Source organism: Leopardus geoffroyi, chromosome C2 (genome assembly GCF_018350155.1).
Source record: "Leopardus geoffroyi isolate Oge1 chromosome C2, O.geoffroyi_Oge1_pat1.0, whole genome shotgun sequence".
NCBI lineage: Eukaryota > Metazoa > Chordata > Mammalia > Carnivora > Felidae > Leopardus > Leopardus geoffroyi.
Window position 1 is genome coordinate 41,946,482 of NC_059333.1, and position 21,316 is coordinate 41,967,797.

A 21,316-nucleotide genomic window follows, 5' to 3' on the forward strand; every position below is an offset into this window, starting at 1 on the left:
CTGTGAGATTCGATGCCATGCTTCTCTTGTATTACCAGTAGCGGGTTGGTACTGGGAATTCAATAATATCTATTAAGTACATGAGTATACATTTTCTAAAATAATAAATGTCCATTTCAATAGATACACGATTTTTAGGGAATATTCTAGGGTTTTTTTTTTCTATTCATTGTGTAGGTTTCTGCAGATGTTAGTCATAATACTAAAAGCTTAAAATTTTCTTCTCAGCAAAATTTCATGTCTTTCTGCCACCTCAACTTCAAAAACATCCTACTCCAAACACACTAGGAGCCCATCACAATCTGAGTTTGTGAATGACACCAAGACTTCAGGTTTCTGAATGACTTCTCTAGATCAATGTACAGAGTTATGCCTAGAAAGTCCTATGGAAAAATAACATTATTCTATCATTCCTATAGACATGATGTTTTCCAGAGTCATCCTGAGTCGAGTTAGTTTTGTGGCAAACTTTATTTCATATATTATTACAGAAATCCTTCTATAATGCATCATTTCACTTCTGAGCCTTCAGTAGAGTTGATGATTCATAACAGAATCATTCCCAGAGAGTCTAAGAGTTTCTTGGTGACTATCACTGCTGGAAGTGGAAAGGTATATGAGCCCATGGACAAGGTGTGCCTACTAAAAACTTACTTGGATGTTGGAAACGGTGGTAAGGAGAGAAGGGAAGTTATATTAAATTTTATGCCATGTTTGTCTTCTAGTAATTGATTTCTTTTCCTAAAAGTAGTATAATTGGAGGAGACATACATGAATTTGAAGTTTAGACAGCACATTACTATGAAACCACAGATGTTTATTTAGCAGTTACTTTGTGCAAGGCATTGTACTATGCCCTGTGGTGATCAGTTGCAGAGAAGAAGTACCTTCTGAATGGTGGATGAAATTTCTGTGAGCACATAACAGCGTTAATACGAGGGGAACACTGTGCAAAAAAGAAAGACACACAAAAACTTAGGATCCTTCCAAATTTTATTGCATAATACAATTCTGCTGGAATATAGTATGAAGAAAGAGCCTGATCGATTATTTCATCATATAATGGAAGATTTAATGTCATTAGAAATCTGGGCTTTGGGGGCGCCTCAGTGGCTCAGTCGGGTTGATTTCAGCTCAGGTCATGATCTCATGGTCCGTGAGATCAAACTCTAATCAGGCTCCACACTGAGCGTGGAGCCTGCTTGAAATTGTCTATCTGTATGTCTGTCTCTAAAAAAAAAAAAAAAAAAAAAAAAAAATCTGGACTTTTGTCTTTGAGGAAAAGAGGAGCCATTGAAGATACTTAAAGGATATGTAGTTCTGTGCCTATGGAATAATTCTCTGGCAGCTATACCTAAGAACTGGAGGTGAAGAGGTTCATAATAAGGATTTTGAAGGTGATTGATTTCAGTAGTCTAAGAAAGGACTTCCTCTAGAGTAGGGCAGAGGAAATAAAAAGAAAAGATGTGAATTCAAAAAAATTTCCTGAAGTATTATAGGACATGGTGGCCAATGAGATGTGCAGAGTGACAGGGAAAGTATCGGAAAGTACTTCCAGGTTTTGAACGTGGAGGACGATAAGAACAGTGCTTTTGCTGACAGCATAGGAAGGGCATTAGGAAGAACAGGTCTGCAAGGCAGATGAGCATTTTGGAACAATGAGACCAAGTCCTACAAGAAACTAGAAGTTTACATCTCAAACTGGGGAGCCATTAAAACTGGATAATCAATTTAGAACCTTCTCTCTATAAAGAAAAAAAAACTCATAGAAACTTGCTTAATAGTACAAATCTCAATCTAGGAATGCTGGGTTTTACCATAAATACACCTATTTTTTCCTAAAATTTTAATTTCTAGTTAAAGTTCTCATATCTCATGGGTTTTGAAGAGATTTTTTATATTTTTTTAAGTTTATCTATTTTAAGAGAGAGAGAAAGAGAACACAAGGAGGAGAGGAGGGGTGGAGAGAAAGAACCCCAAGCAGTCTCTGCACCATCAATACAGAGCCGGTTGCAGGACTCGAACTGACACACCATGAGATCAGGACCTGAGCCAAAATCAAGAGCCAGACACTTAACCAACTGAGCCACCCAGGTGCCCTTGGATTATCAAGAGATTTTAACCTCCAAATAAAGATTTTAATCTCTGAACACTCCAAGAGTGTTGGTTCACACAGGTCGCCAATGAGTCATCCCTCCTCCCAATCTTCCAGATTGAACTTTTGAGCTTCTCCTTGCTGCCTCTGGGGTGCCCTATTATCTAGGAATCTTTCTGAAACTTCTAAAATGCCTCAGTCATTTAGTCCAGAAGTCACTAACTAAAATGTGTGCAAGAACCAAGAAGATAATTGAAATGGGTATATGCTTCCATCCTATGTAATAGGATGCAATGGTAGCTCATGGGGATTTCAGGCACCTTATGAGGGGATTGTGGAGCCAATTAATGCCATTGGATGGAAATGCTAAAAGAAAAACAGTATGAAACATTCAAAACTATCTCAAAACAGTAAGTCACTGCATAAACTTCTACCCAGAGAGAAAGAAAATGGTCTCTTTAAGCTGTGGGGAACAGTACCAATCACAGAGCAGAAGAATATGAAATGGTTAGTAGAAACAAGGAATAGAATTACAAATGTGACTTAGACCATTACGGAATCCACAGCTCAAGGAATTTTCCAAAAGTGGATAGAATGAAGTGTGTTATCAAAAGCTGCTGAAGAGTGAGCAAACAAAACTACAACTGAAGAAAAAAAGCCATTCCGTTAAGCAGTGAGCATAACATTGGTTTCTTTTTAGAGGAATATTTTGATTATTTTAGAGTGACAAATGAGATACAAAATTTTAAGAGGTTTAGTTATAATTAAATAATGAATAAGCAGGGTGAAGACAGTGTTTTTGAGAAATTTAGAAAAAAAATATAAATGTAATGCACATGTAGAAAATGGTAAAAATAAAACTCCCTCCCATTTTAAGAATTGAAGAAATCTTTCTTAAAGAAGTTTTTGACAAGCTGTATTAGAAAGCTGTAATCATCAAGACAGTATGGTACTGGCACAAAAAAGACACTCAGATCAATGGAACAGAATAGAGAACCCAGAAATGGGCCCATAAACATATGGCCAACTCATCTTCGACAAAGCAGGAAAGAATATCCAATGGAATAAAGGCAGCAAATGGTGTTGGGAAAACTGGACAGCGACATGCAGAAGAATGAACATGGACCACTTTCTTACAACCATCCACAAAAATGAACTCAAAATGAATGAAAAACCTAAATGTAAGATAGAAAACCATCAAAAGCCTAGAGGAGAAAACAGGCAACAATCTCTTTGACCTGACCCACAGCAACTTCTTACTAGACATGTCTATGGAGGAAAGGAAAACAACAGCAAAAATGAACTATTGGGACTTCATCAAGATAAAAAGCTTCTGCACACCAAAGGAAACAATCAACAAAACCAAAAGACAACGGATGGAATGAAAGAAGATATTTGCAAATGGCATATTAAATAAGGGGTTACTATTCAAAATCTATAAAGAACTCATCAAACTCAACACCCAAAAACAAATAATCCAGTGAAGAAATGGGCAGAAGACATGAACAGACACTTTTCTAAAGAAGACATCCAGATGGCTAACAGACAGATAAAAAGGTGCTCACCATGACTCATCATCAAATCAAAACCACAATGAGATGCCACCTCACACCTGTCAGAATGGCTAAAATCAACAACTCAGGCAACAACAGATGTGGGCGAGGATGCAGAGCAAGAGGAACCCTTTTGCACTGCTGGTGGGAATGAAAACTGGTGCAGCCACTCTGGAAAACAGTATGGAGGTTCCTCAAAAAGTTTAAAATGGAGATACCCTATGACCCAGCAATTGTGCTACTAGGTATTTATCCAAAGGATACAAAAATCCTGATTAGAAGTGGCACATGCACCCCAATGTTTATAGCAGTGCTATCAACAATAGCCAAATTATGGAAAGAGCCCAAATGTCCACTGACTGACAAATAGATAAAGGAGATGTGGTATATATATACAATGGAATATTACTCAGCAATAAAAAAGAATGAAATCTTCCCATTTGTAACCATGTGGATGGAACTAGGATGTATAATGCTAAGCAAAATAAGTCAGAAAAATATCATATGATTTCACTCACATGTGGAATTTAAGAAACAAAACAGATGAACATAGGGGAATGGAAGGAAAAATAAGATAAAAACAAAGAGGGATGCGAACTATAAGAGAATCTTAAATACAGAGAACAAACCGAGGGTTGCTGGAAGGGTGTTGGGTGGGGGAACAGGCTAAATGGGTGATGGGCATTAAGAAGGATACTTGTTGGGATAAGATCTAGGTGTTACATGTAAGTGATGAGTTGCTAAATTCTACTCCTGAAACTATTATTATACTATATGTTAACTAACTTGGATTTAAATAATTTTTTTTAAAGTTCTTGATAGAAAACAGTTCTATAAAAATAAATTGAAAATGGTCTTACAGTGATAAATTTTCTCTTACTTCCTAACATGTAATTTAGTTATACAGATAGGAGAAATATACAAAATTCATTTTTTAAAAGAGACTATTTTGAAGGATTAGTTTTATACTATTTAAATTAATTTCATGATATACATTTTTATATTATATAAATATTCAATTGCCTTTACATTGTATATAAGATATAGCCCCTGAATTTAAATAAATTATTTCTATGAATATAGCTAAATTAAAAATAAAGAAGATTAACAATAGAGAAAAATGAGAGATGAATTAATTCACTTCCATTCAGGCAATAAGATGGCCTCTTTAATTTTTGGATATTTTTGTATATAAAATGAAATAGATCAATTATTTTTAAATTCACAGAATTTTCATACTCCAGGCAGTTATTTTTTTTTTTTAATTTTTTTTTCAACGTTTTTTTATTTTATTTTTGGGACAGAGAGAGACAGAGCATGAACGGGGGAGGGGCAGAGAGAGAGGGAGACACAGAATCGGAAACAGGCTCCAGGCCCTGAGCCATCAGCCCAGAGCCCCACACGGGGCTGGAACTCACGGACCGCGAGATCGTGACCTGGCTGAAGTCGGACGCTTAACCGACTGCGCCACCCAGGCGCCCCTCCAGGCAGTTATATTATTTAATAGTAGTATAAATTTATGGAAAACAAAATTTTGTTATAAAGAATTAAATACATTCCATATATTTAGAATGGAGGTCTAAAGTGAAGGTAACCAAATTCATGGCATAAGATCTTTGTGTTTGTTTGTTTACATTTGTATTTATTTTTGAGAGACAGAGATAGAGCACACGTGGGGGAGGGGCAGAGAGAGAATGAGACACAGAATCTGAAGCAGGCTCCAGGCTCCGAGCTGTCGGCACAGAGCCCAGTGCGGGGCTCCAACTCACAAACTGTGAGACCATGACCCGAGCTTAAGTTGGACGCTTAACCGACTGAGCCACCCAGGCACCCCTCATGGCATAAGATCTTAAACAATATATTTAATAGTAATTTACAATGAAGTTCTGGATACTCTGGTTTCTCTTCAGATCGCACAATGAAGTTCTGGAGATCCAGTTGTACTTAGTTAACTTATTGAAATGATTTAAATATATTGTTCCATTGCATCGATCACTATCTTTAAAGGGGCTCATATTTTTTAATTTGCAAGATAAATGGAGCAATACTATTAATTTTTCCCTGTTCATGGCACTAAATTAGTATAAATCAAAGCTTCTGATCGCTAAGAGAACAAAATATAATTCTTTTTGAGAGTAAGTATTTTGACAACTACTGCATCCTTTAAAAGAAGTCTAACAACCAAAAAAACAGTCTATTTCTCAATGTGACTTTGACCTCCAATTCTGAAACTGACAGGGTGACTTTCCTCACTAATCAAATATTATACAGAACTTTTTAGAGGGAAGCAAATATGCCAAATACCCAGGTGATTTTTTTTTAATCTTAAAAATCAAAGTAGGTAATTTTGCCACTGGGAGGAATTAAACCAGCTGTAATAGCTATAACTGCTAAGATTCTTATCCTTAAGGCCTAAAGATAATTAAAATAAACACAGCAACTGTACTTCACCTTAATGTGTCGTGTATATCCTACTCCCCTGTTGGGAACTCTATATACTCAAAAAGGATTCTTAGTTATGACAAATTAAATTTGCTTAAACTTTATCTGGAATTTTTAATGTTAGATATAAAAAGATCAAGATTGTAATAAATCCACATTTAAAAAAATTGGTAAATATAAGATTTTCCCCCTGAAATATGATGAGAAGGCACCATTTCAAATTAAAAAAAAATCACAATAAATTATAAAAGATATTGGAAAATTAGATTACTAATTTCAGACAATAATAAAGATAGATATAATTAATATTCTGCCTTTAAGAAACTATTCTTGAGTAAATATATTTCCTGAAACTGTTCAGAACAACAGACAATAAGTAGATAATTACAGCGGTATAACATACATCTCCAGTATCATTGATATTTACTTCTAAACTCAGTTGGCATCCACTTACTTATTCAGGGAATGTGTATTCATTACTGTTTTTATTCATGAAAGATAAAGCCCTTTGTATACCAAAAGAAATCTTTTCATGTTATAAAAAGATAACATTCAATCCTAGTGGTTTGGAATTCTAAAACAATATTGAAGTAACATCATTGTGAGAATATATTCTTGGGAGTGACAGTTGTTTATTGATATTGGGTACCCAATATCAGGTGCTAATTGGTATGAAACCTTTTGCAGGTAAAATAGGATTTAATCAGAAGAAAATATATGTATACGTCTTTAATGCAACAGTATGAAAACCCATAAAGGAATAATTCACAAACCTAAATACAAGGAGGGAGAGAGAAGGGGAGAAAAGTTATTTTTTGCTTCCCCTGAGCAAACATGTAATTTCCATGATTTCTTTTTAATGACTGCGGTCTGCGGCCAGTAGGTACTGATTTATGAAAAGCTGTAAAAGATCAGGTGGAACTCTGCAGGACATCGTTTACAGCTGCATGGATTGAAACCTATCTAATTTGTCTAGTAAAAGTGTGAGCTCACGGTGCACATCACCCAGCCTATAAATTTCCCCTTCAGACCCAAGTCTGGGGCTGGGTCTAAAAAAAAAAAAAAAAAAAAAAAAAAAAAAAAAAACCCAATGCCTGCAGCTGCTCAAAAAGCCCACATTCCCTTGGTGCGCATGAAGAGACATCACAGGCTCTTCACAGTGAGAGACAAATTCCTATCCATTGATAAACTCTCCAGATGTCCTCTCAGAGGAGGAAAGGAACCAATTTTTATTTGAATTCCCAAGAGAAATCCTGGAAGTGGAAAAATGATACTTTGCAGGGCTGGTTATTCTGAGGTCACTGGCATTAAAATTGGGCCATTCTTTGTCTTCATTGTACTTTGATCCAAGTAATAAACAGAAAAACTCAGTTGGGGTCACTCTAATCCCTAATCTGCACGTCCTGTTCTATTTCAATTTGTTTATACTAATTTTCTCTAAACTCTTGTTGAGTCTGGCTATAGTGTTGAGTTTAAAAATACAAACCATTTTGAACTAAGAAGAAAAAAACTCTGCATTTTGCTATTAGGCACAGTTCATAAATATTCTGAATAAATGTCCTGGGGTTTGATTCTTCATACCCACAAACCCATAAATAAAGGAGTATTGCTGTTCATGGGACCAAGAGTCGACAAGAGTCGACATTAGAGTCTATGCAACAGCTACTGTAGAAATCCAAGCTGTGGTGTGTGCCTGTGTGCATGTGCACATATGCCTATAGATGGTTTAATATATCATTGTCTTCTACGTATGACTTCATTTTTCTTATCAAAATTTCTTACACCTGATTTAATGTTATTCCTATCAATTTTGTTTACTAATTCAGTGGCTTACCCAGAGGGTCCAATGTTACATCTAATGCTGGCTAGTGACAAAGGCTATTTTACCCATGAGCGTCATGCTAAAACAACCCAAGAATATCGTGTAAATTTTGGAATCTAGCCTGTATATCTGTCTGTAATTCCTCAAAATCCTAGGGGAAAAAAAAAAACAAAGGCAAGAAATTTATAATTATTAAAATAAACATTTTTTTCAGTTGAATAATTTAAAGAGAGAGAATCATAGAGAACTATTTATACATATGCCCCAGGAGAGAATAATTTATAACATGTTACATTTTGTAGTTTTCTAGGGATTCCTTGAAGAAATCAATGATTTAAAAATCATTTCTAATTTTTGTTTCTTTTTTTCCTTTTTTTATTTTTTTTATTTTTTTTTTAACATTTATTCATTTTTGAAAGGCAGAGAGAGACAGAGTGTGGATGGGGGAGGGGCAGAGAGAGAGGGAGACACAGAAACAGAAGCAGGCTCCAGGCTCTGAGCTGTCAGCACAGAGCCCGACACGGGGCTCGAACTCATGGACCATGAGATCATGACCTGAGCCGAAGTCGGCCGCTTAACCGACTGAGCCACCCAGGCGCCCCATCTTTTTTTCCTTTTTTTAAGATAACCTCTGATTATTAGTTAAAATTAAACTGTAATATATAAATATTACATTCTCTTTAAGTTTAATTTTTAATTTATAAATTAAATACTTGAGGTAAAGAAGATTGAAATACTTGAGTTTAGTCTCATGGAAAGAAGGTCGCAAAAGTCCTCCATTTTCAGCTGTCTCCCTCTCTACAAATGATCATGAGAGAAAGGAAAGTAGCTATCGATCTATATTTTCCACACAAGATGAAAATATAGACAGAACCCAACTGTCATGTTGCCAACTTTTTCTTCAACTCAGTATTAAAATTTCCTTAATATTTCACTTTTATCAAATAAAAAAATTAGTTAAAAACTTATTTTTATCAAACACATTCCATATATCCCCATCAAAATCCAGATGGATAGTCCATTTACATTTTTTCATGTGTCTCCGCCAACAGCATGCAGGGTTAGGACATGGTACAGATTTGTTCAGATTTGAGAATGTTAACTTGTTTCCTATGTATCAGGGAGTGAGTTGGAGAAATATTATCAATAGTAATAGAAATCTCCTAATTAAAAATTGCTTTTAAATATGGGTAGAGTTGGCATATTTGTAGATTTGCTCTACAGAAAGATTTTCTCATGAGAATATGAGCTTTACCACATTTCCTAGATGATAATCAATGGTGTGTATTCATTGATAAAACACTATGCAGTTTAATTTCATCGAGATGGCTCACTTTGTTATTTCATGCTATTTCTAAAAATATTATTGAATTGGTACTTTAGAGAGCTGAATTTGTTTCTAAAACAAGGACAAATCCATGGTAGTATAGTCTTCATTTGTTTTGATGTCCTCTGATAATTCTAAATATTGAATTTAAGAACTTCAAAAAACAGATTTCATTCAGGCAAAGCATTAATTTTTAACATTTAAGAAAATGCAAAGTTTAGTTAGCAAATCCTAATATTGGAGAATTTTAAAATAATAATTTTAAAAAGTTTTAAGAGCTCAATGCTGATCAAATTCAACTGCAGTATCATAAAACATGAAAGATTCTGCATGGTAACTCTAAAAATGTACAAATCTAAATGCACCTTCTCAATTGTAAGTTAAAGATTAGGTTACGACACACAGTTTCAATGTTAGTAATATATTTTACTGCAGTAATGAAAACAGAAACTACAGAAATCAGAATAGCATATCCATTTGCAAGCATTGGTTATAGAATGATTGTGAGGTTGTAAAAGTTATTGGCTATTCAAATGAGGCCCCCAATTATACCTGCTTTACAAGGTTGTTGCCCTATTATGCTCATAAGATTATACATGACTAAACTTTTAATTGCTCAGAAAGATCATTAACAAGATCACCACACTTCCAGCAGCTTTTATAAACTGGGACTTATTGTGTTATTTTCTTTTTGAAGTTTTAAAACCTTCAACCATTTGACAAGATGTGTTACCTTATGTCAGAGTAACAAATAGCTAACCGATAGCAAATTATATGTCCACGTCTCTGAGTATTCCTTGCATAAGCAATCTTTTTTAAAATTCATTAATCTTCGGTTGTGTGAAATCTCTTGTGATCATCATTCCCATTTTACAGGTGAGAAAGCAGATAAGATAAGAAATCACTGAAGATCACACAGATAGTATGTGCTATAACCAGGATTCAACCCAAGCCTTATGGTTCCAGTGTCTGTGCACTGGACCACTACACTTTATGGAATATAAAAGTTAAAGAGCCCACATCATGGAACTTAAATAAATTCAGATACACATAAATTTAAATAAATAAATGTAAATTTAAATAAATAACTTAAAAGAAAACAATATGAACTAAGTTCCACCTAAATGGTATAGCATAGTGGCCAAGAGTGTGGGCTTTGGAATAAAATAATTGGTGTCTAAATCCCAGCTCTGGCTCTTCTGCCTGAAGAAACTCAGATGTGTGAATTAATCTCTTTCGGTTTCAGTTTCCACTTCTATTATAGGGACACAGCATTGGTACCTGTTGTAAGAATCACAGTCCTTCCTATCTGTGTACTATGCGGGGTATAGACCCCAGTACATTAGAAGTGTTCATAAATGTTCAATGTAATCATTGTTGCTGTTGTTATTATTCATCTCAAAACAAAGGCCTTCATTAGTGCTTTTTGCTCAAGCTCTTTCCCGTAAGAGAAGAAAATAAAGTCAATCGTCTATCTGGTCCCAGTCTTATGAGTCAAAGGACAATTAAGGGGTCATTGCGATCTGAAAAAAATACCCACAGGGCATTTTACCGATAGGCTGCTGCTTTTGGCTCTCCCAGAATGAAAATATGGTCTGCTCTGTTTCTTTTATGTCCCTGCTGTTCCTTAGATTCACCAGATCTTGCAGTTGGTCACAGATGTATGGTCAGACCTGTCATTATATAAAACAATTCTAAACGTTTCCCCTTAATGATGATTGTATTGTGCAGTATAAATCACAGTCACAGTACCAGTACAGCTATTTTTCTCTCTTTCATCTTTCTTTATATGTCATGAAGTCCATTTAATGTTGTCAATAGATGTGAGAATTTCATTTATTGTTACTCAGCTATTTTTTCTATTCTTTTTGTGATTTTTATTGTTAATGACATGTATGACATTATTTTCATCTGTGCTGACTTCATGTCCTGCTGTAAGTATAATCTAGGTTGCTCAACTGTCCTTTAGAAAGCAACCAATACAATGAACATCTATAAAGCAAAGTATTCAGTGTGTCATGTCTCCTATAACTGTATCCTGAATTACCACCATCTTTGCTAATAGCTAAAGAAAATAAATTATACAAGTATGTATGGATATATTTATGCATTCCACTGGCATAGTTTCAATGATTTACAAAGCAGGCATGAGTGGAAAAGGGAAGCACTGAGACAAGATGATTACACAGTATTCTTGCAAGCTGCCAACTTGAACAGATGAAGCCTTCATGGCAGATAAATTCCACAAATAAACAGGAACACCACATGAAGTCTGGAAGTTCCTGCTGATGTTGGTGTCAAATTTTGACACGCAGCAACTCTGCTGATTCCTGATCTCTCTTCCTTTGGTGTTTTCTTTTCTTGCAGGCCATCAAACCTTCTTCTGGACCAAAGCAATGTCGACATCACTACCTTCCGCACGACAGGTGACTGGCTTAATGGTGTCCGGACAGCACAGTGCAAGGAAATCTTCACAGGCGTGGAGTACAGTTCTTGTGACACCATAGCCAAGATTTCCACAGAGTAAGATAAAGTTTTTAAGACCGAATAATTCTGAACTTTCTAGTGGACATACGTGTTTCGGACTAATGACATAAATATTAGCTGAAACTCTGAGGTTCTTACTGTCTTCTATAACCACTGAGCTGAGTCCCGGGTCTCTTTGTCAATGCCAACTTCTAGAATTATGTATCTTGATGTGTCTTCCTTCCTCACCGTAGCTCCCCACAATAGGTATTTCCATTGAACTATGACCTCCTTCAGATAGACCAACAGATATAGACCTGTTCCCTACTCCCAGCCCAATGACCCAAGTTCCTAATTTAGGACATAAGTAAACATAGCATTCTGGTTAACTGCATTCCTGCATTTGTGATTTTCTATTATTGATAACAAAGCTTAACCTCTATGGAAATGGAAAATTAGGAACTAAGTGGATAAGCTGGTATACAGGAAAACACACTACAATCTAAAGGTAGTTTTCACATCTACTAAATAATTGTATATCATCATCTATTATTGTCTACCCTGTGAAGGATATCATGCTAGAAAATGAAGTTATAAATAAGTTTAAGACATAATATTATTGTTTTCCTTAAAAGGCTTATAGGAAGTTTGGAAACACAGGATATGCATAATTAGCATGCATTAATGAGTGTTAATTTATGGTTTTGTGTGTAAATGTCAAAAATAAGCAAGTATAATGTGCTGTATTTCCTAGACAGGGATTTTTGCTAATAGGAATCTTTTGATATGAACACATGGCCGTAAGGATAAAGGAGGTTTATAAAGAATCAGGTGAATCCAGTGAATAATCAATGAAATTAGTCCCTATTCACAGGGTATAGTAATTGGGAACTGGAAAATGAAGAACGAGAAGCCATATTCTCCATCTCTCTGTGAATGAGAGCCGATTTAATATACTTCCTAATGTAACCACATCATACTTTTCTTTTTTATGCCCAGTGACTTTTTTTTTTTGTTTTGCATGTCTACGCACATGGCTAGACATGGTTTTCTCAGACCTAGGTCATACAATCTTGGTGTGTCCCTCAACTGACCAAGGTCCAACTGTCTTTTGACTCAGTCCTCAGGCGAGAAATTCTGGTGAGCTAGCCCTGCTTGCTTGTAGATTGGCTCTTCAAAAATCATATGCCATGTGCCATGATCAAAAGACCCGGGACAAGGTAACATGAACTTAGCTCTAGGGACCCATTTCTGAGGATAAGATAGAGGACTGTTCCAAAGAAAGGTTTTGTGTCAGGCATATACATTAAAATTATTCATAATTGGGGGCGCCTGGGTGGCTCAGTCGGTTAAGTGTCCGACTTCAGCTCAGGTCATGATCTCACGGTCCGTGAGTTCGAGCCCCGCGTCGGGCTCTGTGCTGTCAGTTCAGAACCTGGAGCCTGCTTCGGATTCTGTGTCTCCCTCTCTGTCTGTCCCTCCCCCACTCATGCTCTGTCTATCAAAAAATGAATAAACGTTAAATTTTTTTTTTTAATTATCCATAATTGTGTAGTGTGCAGGGTCTGTTTGGAGACCAGGCCCATCTTTGTGTTAGAGTCTCCTACCTTAATCTTTGTTAATTAAATAAACTCTGTAGTGCCCTCAAGTTTCTTTAAGTCTTATCCTCTCCATCCAATATTTTAATATTTAGATATTGAATATTTAAAGACTTTCATTGTCATCCTGTCAGTCATCTAAACAAAGTCACTGTGGAGAGCAACAGATTAGATGTCAAAAAGGAGCACGCAGGGACGCCTGGGTGGCTCAGTCGGTTAAGCGGCCAACTTTGGCTCAGGTCATGATTTCGCGGTCCGTGAGTTCGAGCCCTGCGTTGGGCTCTGTGCTGACAGCTCAGAGCCTGGAGCCTGTTTCAGATTCTGTGTCTCCCTCTCTCTGACCCTCCCCCGTTCATGCTCTGTCTCTCCCTGTCTCAAAAATAAATAAACGTTAAAAAAAAATTAAAAAAAAAAAAACAAAAAGGAGCATGCTGTATAATTAATAGAGATACAAGTGCCTAACAAATAGGTAAAGCTTAGCATTTATGACATAGCATTCCAATCAGAAACCCAAAAGTTCACAAAAGTACTTTTAGGAAGGATACGTTACTATTAAGAAGAGAATTTGTTCCTGGAAAATAAAGTCACTCTCGTGTACCTGACATGTGTTGGTACTTCTGTATGAAGTGGAATGTAATGTTTATTAAATGGACTTCGGACCCGATCAACAATATTCTTTGAGGTTCTGTGGTAGTTATTTTGATCAGACACAGTCCCAGGATATATTCATGTCTCTCAATATTTTTATAAATTCTAATTTTAATAATATAAACAATTCGGGTTACACTGTACAAGACACCTGCTTTAGAGCACAGAAGCCTAACAAAGAGCAAACACAAAGTTGACCATTTTGGACCACTGCCAGGTTTTCAAAGGCAAAGGTCCACAAATGTTTATTCTCCATCAAACATCAACACCCAGAGCTTCTAGATAATGAAACCTCTACAGAAGTGGATTAGCAGAACGTTGTCAATATGATCAACTGCTAGCTCACAGTTTAAATATAGTCAGATGTCATAAGCTGTGAATGTGGTAAGAAGGCTATTTGCTTAAGACTATGAAGTGGGAGCATTTGTTACACTTCCGACTTAAGAATGTATTTGTCTCAACACTGCATTGTTGGACGGTAAGCTCTTTTTGGTCGGTGAGAATATTTTCACTTAATTATCATTGTTATTATTATTATTTCAACAACCCATGAACGTACATTGAAGTTGAAAGCTGACTTTTCCTGGGAGACTCGACTCTTTTAGGTGTGTCCTTCACACTGAGCCAGACGGTTTCACATCTCTCTGTATTTCAGTCCCCACAATGTTCTTTCTCCTGTCCTTTATCCTCAGTTCAGGGACAACATAAAATTAACATATATATATACACACATATATAATGGATATATAATACACATATATATGTATATATAATACATATATAATGTATATATAATACACTATATATGTATATATAATACATATATAATGTATATATAATATATATACATATATACATATATAATGTATAGATAATACATATATAATGTATATATAATACACAATTTGGGGAAATCTAATGAGGCAACATTCTTACTGAAATGCCATAAAATATCTAACTCAATAATTCATCCTACCTTTTGTAGCCTTGGGCTTTTTTGTTTAAATTTTCTTCCTTTCAATCTTTTGTGTGTGTGTGTGCCATCCAGACTCAATTCAGAAATTATTCTCTTGCCTAAACAACTCTAGAGGCTCTCCTGAAATAAGACAAAATACCTAAAAAAAGATTTTCACTTTTTGTTCTTCTATCCAGACTCTCAACTCATAGGACAAAAGTCAATAAAGCTTCATATCCAAATAAATAATTATCTATTTCAGTTAGTGTAGGGACTTCATTTACTAATCAAGTCATCGAACTTTCAAGTGAAATCCAGAAAATGTGCTGTTTTGTTCGGTACAAATCACATTTTTTAAAAACATACTATTTCATAGCCTAAGTTGGATTTAGGAAGGTTAATGTGAAAAGGGAATGAAGGAGGGCAAGAAGGGCTGTAGAAACTGAGAGAGAATTGAGTGTGGAGAATGAATATTAGGCAGATTAATTGCTACATGCCATTACCCTGTACCCTTGGATGCCATTTTCACAGTGCCATCACCTAGCCTTTGCCTTTGAAGTGCCAGATCGCTTATTAACTTCTGTTCTCAATCTTGAGCTGCTCTTTAGACTTGAACTTTTCCATTGCTCTTCTGAATAGGATAGTCAAAATGAGATAACCACATGGAATGTTATTTGGATTACAGCAGCTGGATGTTTACAATTATTTTGGACATGGCAGGGTGCTGGGTAGAAGACATTTTGGAAGGGGTAGAGAGGATGGAGGGGACATAAAACCCCAGCTAAGGCATAACCTAAAGAGATAATTATCTTTTTTTTTTTTTGAGAGAGAGAGTGAGAGAGTATGCCTGGGCGCAGGGAGGGGCAGAGAGAGAGCATCCCAAGCATGCTGTGCACTGTCAGCACAAACCCCGACGTGGGGCTCAAACTCACCATGAGATTATGACCTGAGCCAAAATCAAGAGCTGGACACTTAACAGACTGAGCCACTCAGGCACCTGTACTTTATCTTTTCTAATGTAATCCTTTGCAATGAATATATACAAAATTATGTATCTGTTTACTTATGTCGGGTTTCAGGCACAGAATCTGAAACCATTTTATGCACAAGATTTCTTGAGGAGTGCATTTGGGATATATATGTATTTTAAAAAGTGATGAGGGGGGCATTGAGCTATAGGAGAAAACTTGGCCCTTTTTATTGGAACAAGAGTCCAGGGCTGGGCTGACCCTTCAGAGCTGTCCCAAAGCAATCTGTGAACACTCTTCATCTTATTTTTTCTAGCTTACTGGGGTATGGGTGCTTCAGTTCTATAAAAAACGTCCGGACCAGACATCATAGCATGTTTTACTCTCTCACTGGAAACATTGTTTTCTTGCTTTCCATGATTATCATTTTGTGTTTCTAAGTTTTTTTTAAGGAAGAGAAAAGGAAGTCAGAGAAAAAAACTGGTAAGTTATAAAAAGTATAATATAGAATTAGAAGAAGAATGAGAGAAGAAATCCAAACAGAGTGAGAATCTATTGATTTGTACACATATATTTACATCTGCCCTGTTTTCTGGCTCTAAAGGATAAGTGGGGATAAATCTTGTACAATACACCTCAGAAGCAGGGATCAATGTATGTAAATAACCTACGTTACTCTAAGTGAGAGTTTCATTATCCACAGTTACACAGAGGAGCAGCCATATCGCCCCACTAGCCTTCCTCATGAAGTAAGGCTGCTGGAGTAAAATCAAAGAGGACTCAGGCAAGATACAAGTTGTACATTGAGAATTTACCAGCCCCTTGAATGGCAGCGGGGAGGTAACCAGCAGGCCACCAGGATTCCATTCCCAGCCAAGGTGATAGGAATGCAACACAGTCTTGGTGAATTTTATGTAACAGATGTGTTAAGAGCATGTAAATTGCTTCTAAAATGGTACCTAGTGTCTGCTTGCACACCTTTGTTGCTTGGGAACTCATTTCTTAAGAAATCAATTGGTCCATTTTTGTAGAATTGAACTCCCAATTCTTTATTCTTTCCTTTATGTTCAGTATAAAGGAGCCCCTTCTGTGTGTGTGTGTGTGCGTGTGTGTGTGTGTGTGTACACGTGCGTGCACATATTTGCACGCATACTTTTTCTTCATGCCATTCTCAATGCTTCTTGCTAAGTGATACTTTACTCCTCTGTCATCTTCCCTGGATAAACATATTCTAGAGTAATGGTTCATTCTTTATTAAGTACATATTGAGCCCCTACTATTAATAGCCATTGTTCAGGGTGTGGTTAATAAGCAGAGTACAAAATGAGTAAGAATCCCCGTTCATATGGAATTCACCTACTCATGGGACAAGATAGAGAATATAAGTAAGTCAGAAAGAAAGGTATTATGCTGCATGGTGATAAATGCTTTGGAAGAAAATAAAACAAGAAAAGAAAATAGGAAATGCAGATATGGGTTCAAGAGGTTTTATAATACTAAATAAGAAGGTCAGAGAGGGCCTTCTGAGAGGGGTGTGTTTCAGTCAAGACCTGAAAGAGGTGAATATGTAGACAAATTATTTGAATCAAGGTTATTTAATTAATCATTTCCACATGCTTAGCTAGGTCTTTTTTTCCCCCTAAGTGAAATTCCAAGGTAGTCTCATTGGATTTAAAGCTCATTGTAATCTAGAATGATCTCATCTTGATCCGTTGTCTTGATTATATCTGTAAAGTCTCCCATTTCCAAGTAAGGTCACATGGTAAGGTTCCAGATTGACAGAAATATAATATATATACATATATATTTGGAAGGGACACTAGTCAACCCACCACACTATCCATTCTTCCATAAGAACATAGGTGGACTGGTCAGGATACAATACGTGGATGATGCAAAAATCAGAAAATTAGGTTCAAAGCACTGAGCTACATTATTGTACAAGCTTTGCTGACTAAAAATCCTCTGCTCATATATTATCCAGGAAACCAGGATTCTCACCAGACATGTTCTTCTTTTTTTTTTTACAGTGATATGAAAAAGGTTGGTGTCACTGTGGTTGGTCCACAGAAGAAAATCATCAGTAGCATTAAAGCTCTAGAAACACAATCAAAAAGTGGTCCAGTTCCAGTGTAAAGTGTTATTTCTGGAAGGAAGTGGTGGCTGTGGAAGATGTAGCATCGTTCTACAGACAGATGATAATGCTGGAGATGCTGTTCCAAGCCCAATAAGACACTCAGATATGAATACAAATGCCTTAAAACGGAATCGAAAAACTATTTTCCCCTGTCATTTAGTGGATGGGAGGGGGGGTGTACTTTGTTTTGTAATTGTTTTTTTATATTAGTTGGTGGGTTAAATTAAAATTCTTCAGCGTGGAATGATGAAGAACTAGCATAGAGCCATTGACCATAAACTGATTATCATAAAAGCAAAACAAGTGTAATAACAAAATGAACACAGTGGCTCTGTTTATTAATAGCCACAAAAGAAAAGACTTGTGATATTTTTATACACAGAAGAAATCTGTAACAGGTATTTTGTTTCTTTAAAAACAAGCAAAATAGAGGAATTTATACCTCAAACTATCTGGCCATATATACTACCTTTTTCACTGTATTATTCTCTTTTATCTGTTAAGAGCATATAGAAGTGAAGTTTGTAGTTGTTTTAAGTACTACATATTTTTAATTGTTAGCTTCCTTAAGTATTATCATGTAAAAATGTGTCTTAATTTTTAAGAAAAGTACATATTTATTTTCTTTTGAATTGTTTTTATTGTTTTCTATTTATGCTTTGATGATTTAATTTGGATTTGTTACAGCCAAGTGCCAAATGTTGTCTCAAGTTGTCAGCAGTAGGAAACATGGTAAACTAGACATGGGGAATGATGGGTTTCTTTCTAGATTTTCTGAACCATCTGCTCATATGTACCTATATCTCTGTATTAATGAAAGAAACCAAATCCCTTCATACACTACCCAAATCTCTCAGCTTGAATTATCTTATCCATTGTTGTCTCTCCATTGATTACAAACTGTATGCTCCTAATTTAGTGTGATATACTGGCTTATATGTAATGGATTCTCAATGACACACCTGCCCTGCTCTGGTGCTTAGAGGACAGACCATCAACTCCCTCCATTAGTAAACAGGCTACGCTAGAGCTCCTGCATAGAGAATAGCTACACTGGAGAGAATTCGAATCCTATGTAGATTGCTGCATTAATTGGCAACAAAGCCTACAGGCCAACGCATGAGTCAAAAAATCACTTACTGACTGGCTTTGAAATGTCACTTAATATCTTTGCTTAAACTTGTTGAGCTATTTATAGGGAATAATGAAAACGAAACTACTCATCTGCATCACTGGGGTTTAGTTAATTTAATTAAACATGGAGATCATCAATAGCAGGTATTAGTATCTTTAAAAGTCTTCCACTGATATGCACCTGTTGTAATTTTGATGTCTAACTTAGAAGCATTGAACTCCTTTGCCTTTATTGAGCATAAAACTTTCAAAAATAGCTGGTTATCTAGCAGATGACTCAAAATCTGTCGGCAGGAGAGAGATCTCTCCTTGGAAGAACTTAGATTTACTACTCCACACGGGCCAAATATAAGTGTACTCTGTAATATTTGAAACGATGTACCTGGTGGAGATCTAGCCACTAATATATTGTGAAGCAGCATTTTAGCTCTATCTATATTCTTTCTAATGCTGATATGCTCATGTAATGGGAATAAGAAATAAGAAGTGTATATGTCACAAGAATAGAATGAATAAATCAAAGCTGCAACCCGTATGTTCTTATGCAAAATGGAACACTATATAGCTTACAGTCACAGATCAAAATCCACAAGTGCTAATCTGTTGTAAATTTAGTGTAATAAGGCTTAGGTTGTGTTCCTTCATGTATGAAATTATTTCTTAGATTTCTGCAATATCCCTTATAGTCAAATCACCCTACTAGGATTCCGTATTGGATATAAGAGCATGAACTTTTTAAAAAGATATATGCGATTATGAAATTAATTACAAATTTCACTTAAGCCCGCTAGAAGCAGCTAAAAAACATTCTTCTTTAATCAAACGTTTTGTTTGTGTCGTGGAATATTCATTAAGACCTAAATCTGGCTTCAATATCATCTTTTCCCATACTAGAATTTACTTTCTTAGGTACCATTCTGAGCATCCTCAAAATCTGTGCATTTCATGAATTAATAGAAGTTGAGAATTGTTGAATCTATTTCACTTATTTTGGCTGTGGTTTCCATTTGAAAGTAGAGGTTATACCCACAGTAATTGCTCTTCGTTTTTTCCATGATTTTTCTATCTTACCTCTTATAAATTTACTTTACATAATTTTTACCCTGTACATATGTAAACATAACAGTGTACGATTCTTAACTGTGGAGTAGAGGTACTAGAATGTTGATGGCCATCTCTTTGTACAGGAACTGCGTTGTCTTTCAATAAACATGAAACCACATCCCTTCACAATGTTATGTACCATATTATCTGTTCTGTATCTTAAATTTGATTTACATTTATTATTTATTTCTAGTAACTTGCCCAGTTTATGCTGTGCTAAGTATCAATTAAGCCATGTATAAATATGATATGATTGGCAATATGTATTTACTTTAAATTTGTGTTTTCACAAATTACTCCTTTAGTTTATATCGTACAATGTAGATGGCCTATTACTAATGTAAAATGATTTGTAGTGGAAACATTTATATTTTTATAATAAACATAATGAAAATATTTTTTACAGATTGGAATACAGAAGTGGTCTTTGAAGCTTTTTTAAATATTATAAAATACGTGCTTCTTTAAACAGCAACATAATGAAATTTATATAGTCACAAGGAATGTGCTTCTGTTTCTTTTTTCTCCATTAGTGAGGAGTGTTCGTGTTATGTAGTCCACTTTTTTTGTCTAAATCTCCTTATTAATAAGCTACAAAAATGAGCAGTAAATATTATCTTCATAGTTAAAAAGCACAACTGTATGAGACAGTTCTCTTTTGATTATAAGTGACAAAATACAAATTAGCTTAAGAAAAAAAAAAAAGAACTTTGAGCCTATGTGGCTGAAAAGACTGGAGATAAATTTCTATACAGTAGGATCCAGGAGTAAGTCTTTTATTCTTTGTCTTCTTCACTTGACCCTATTTTTCTCCCAACTGGGTTAGTTTGCAAACTGTATCGTTTAAAATACTGCTCTAGTTCATATAATTCTACATTGTAATTACCGTGGGATAATAATTGCCCCTCATGCTTTGCTTGGCTCACAAGCCCTATGTGAGTCACTTTGGGCAGGAGAGTGAATTACTGAAATTGGCAAGTACTTACTTAGTCATGTGCGGTGCCCTTGGAGACAGTGGGTGGGGTCAAGTGGAACTGATGATCTACAGGATTAGAGGTGTCAAAATG

General features: G+C 35.7%; 1 protein-coding gene across 3 annotated transcripts in view; it reads left to right on the top strand.

The window, feature by feature from the left end:
* EPHA3 (EPH receptor A3) overlaps positions 1 to 20,654 on the top strand; it is a 357,381-nt gene extending 336,727 nt beyond the window's left edge. For all 3 annotated transcript variants that reach the window (XM_045501700.1, XM_045501699.1, XM_045501701.1), the window contains exons 16-17: positions 11,607 to 11,762; positions 17,905 to 20,654. In XM_045501700.1, coding sequence (XP_045357656.1) covers positions 11,607 to 11,762; positions 17,905 to 18,010 — 262 coding nt within the window. In that variant the 3' untranslated portion in view covers positions 18,011 to 20,654. The remainder of the gene's footprint in view (positions 1 to 11,606; positions 11,763 to 17,904) is intronic.
* The last annotated feature ends 662 nt before the right edge of the window (positions 20,655 to 21,316 follow it).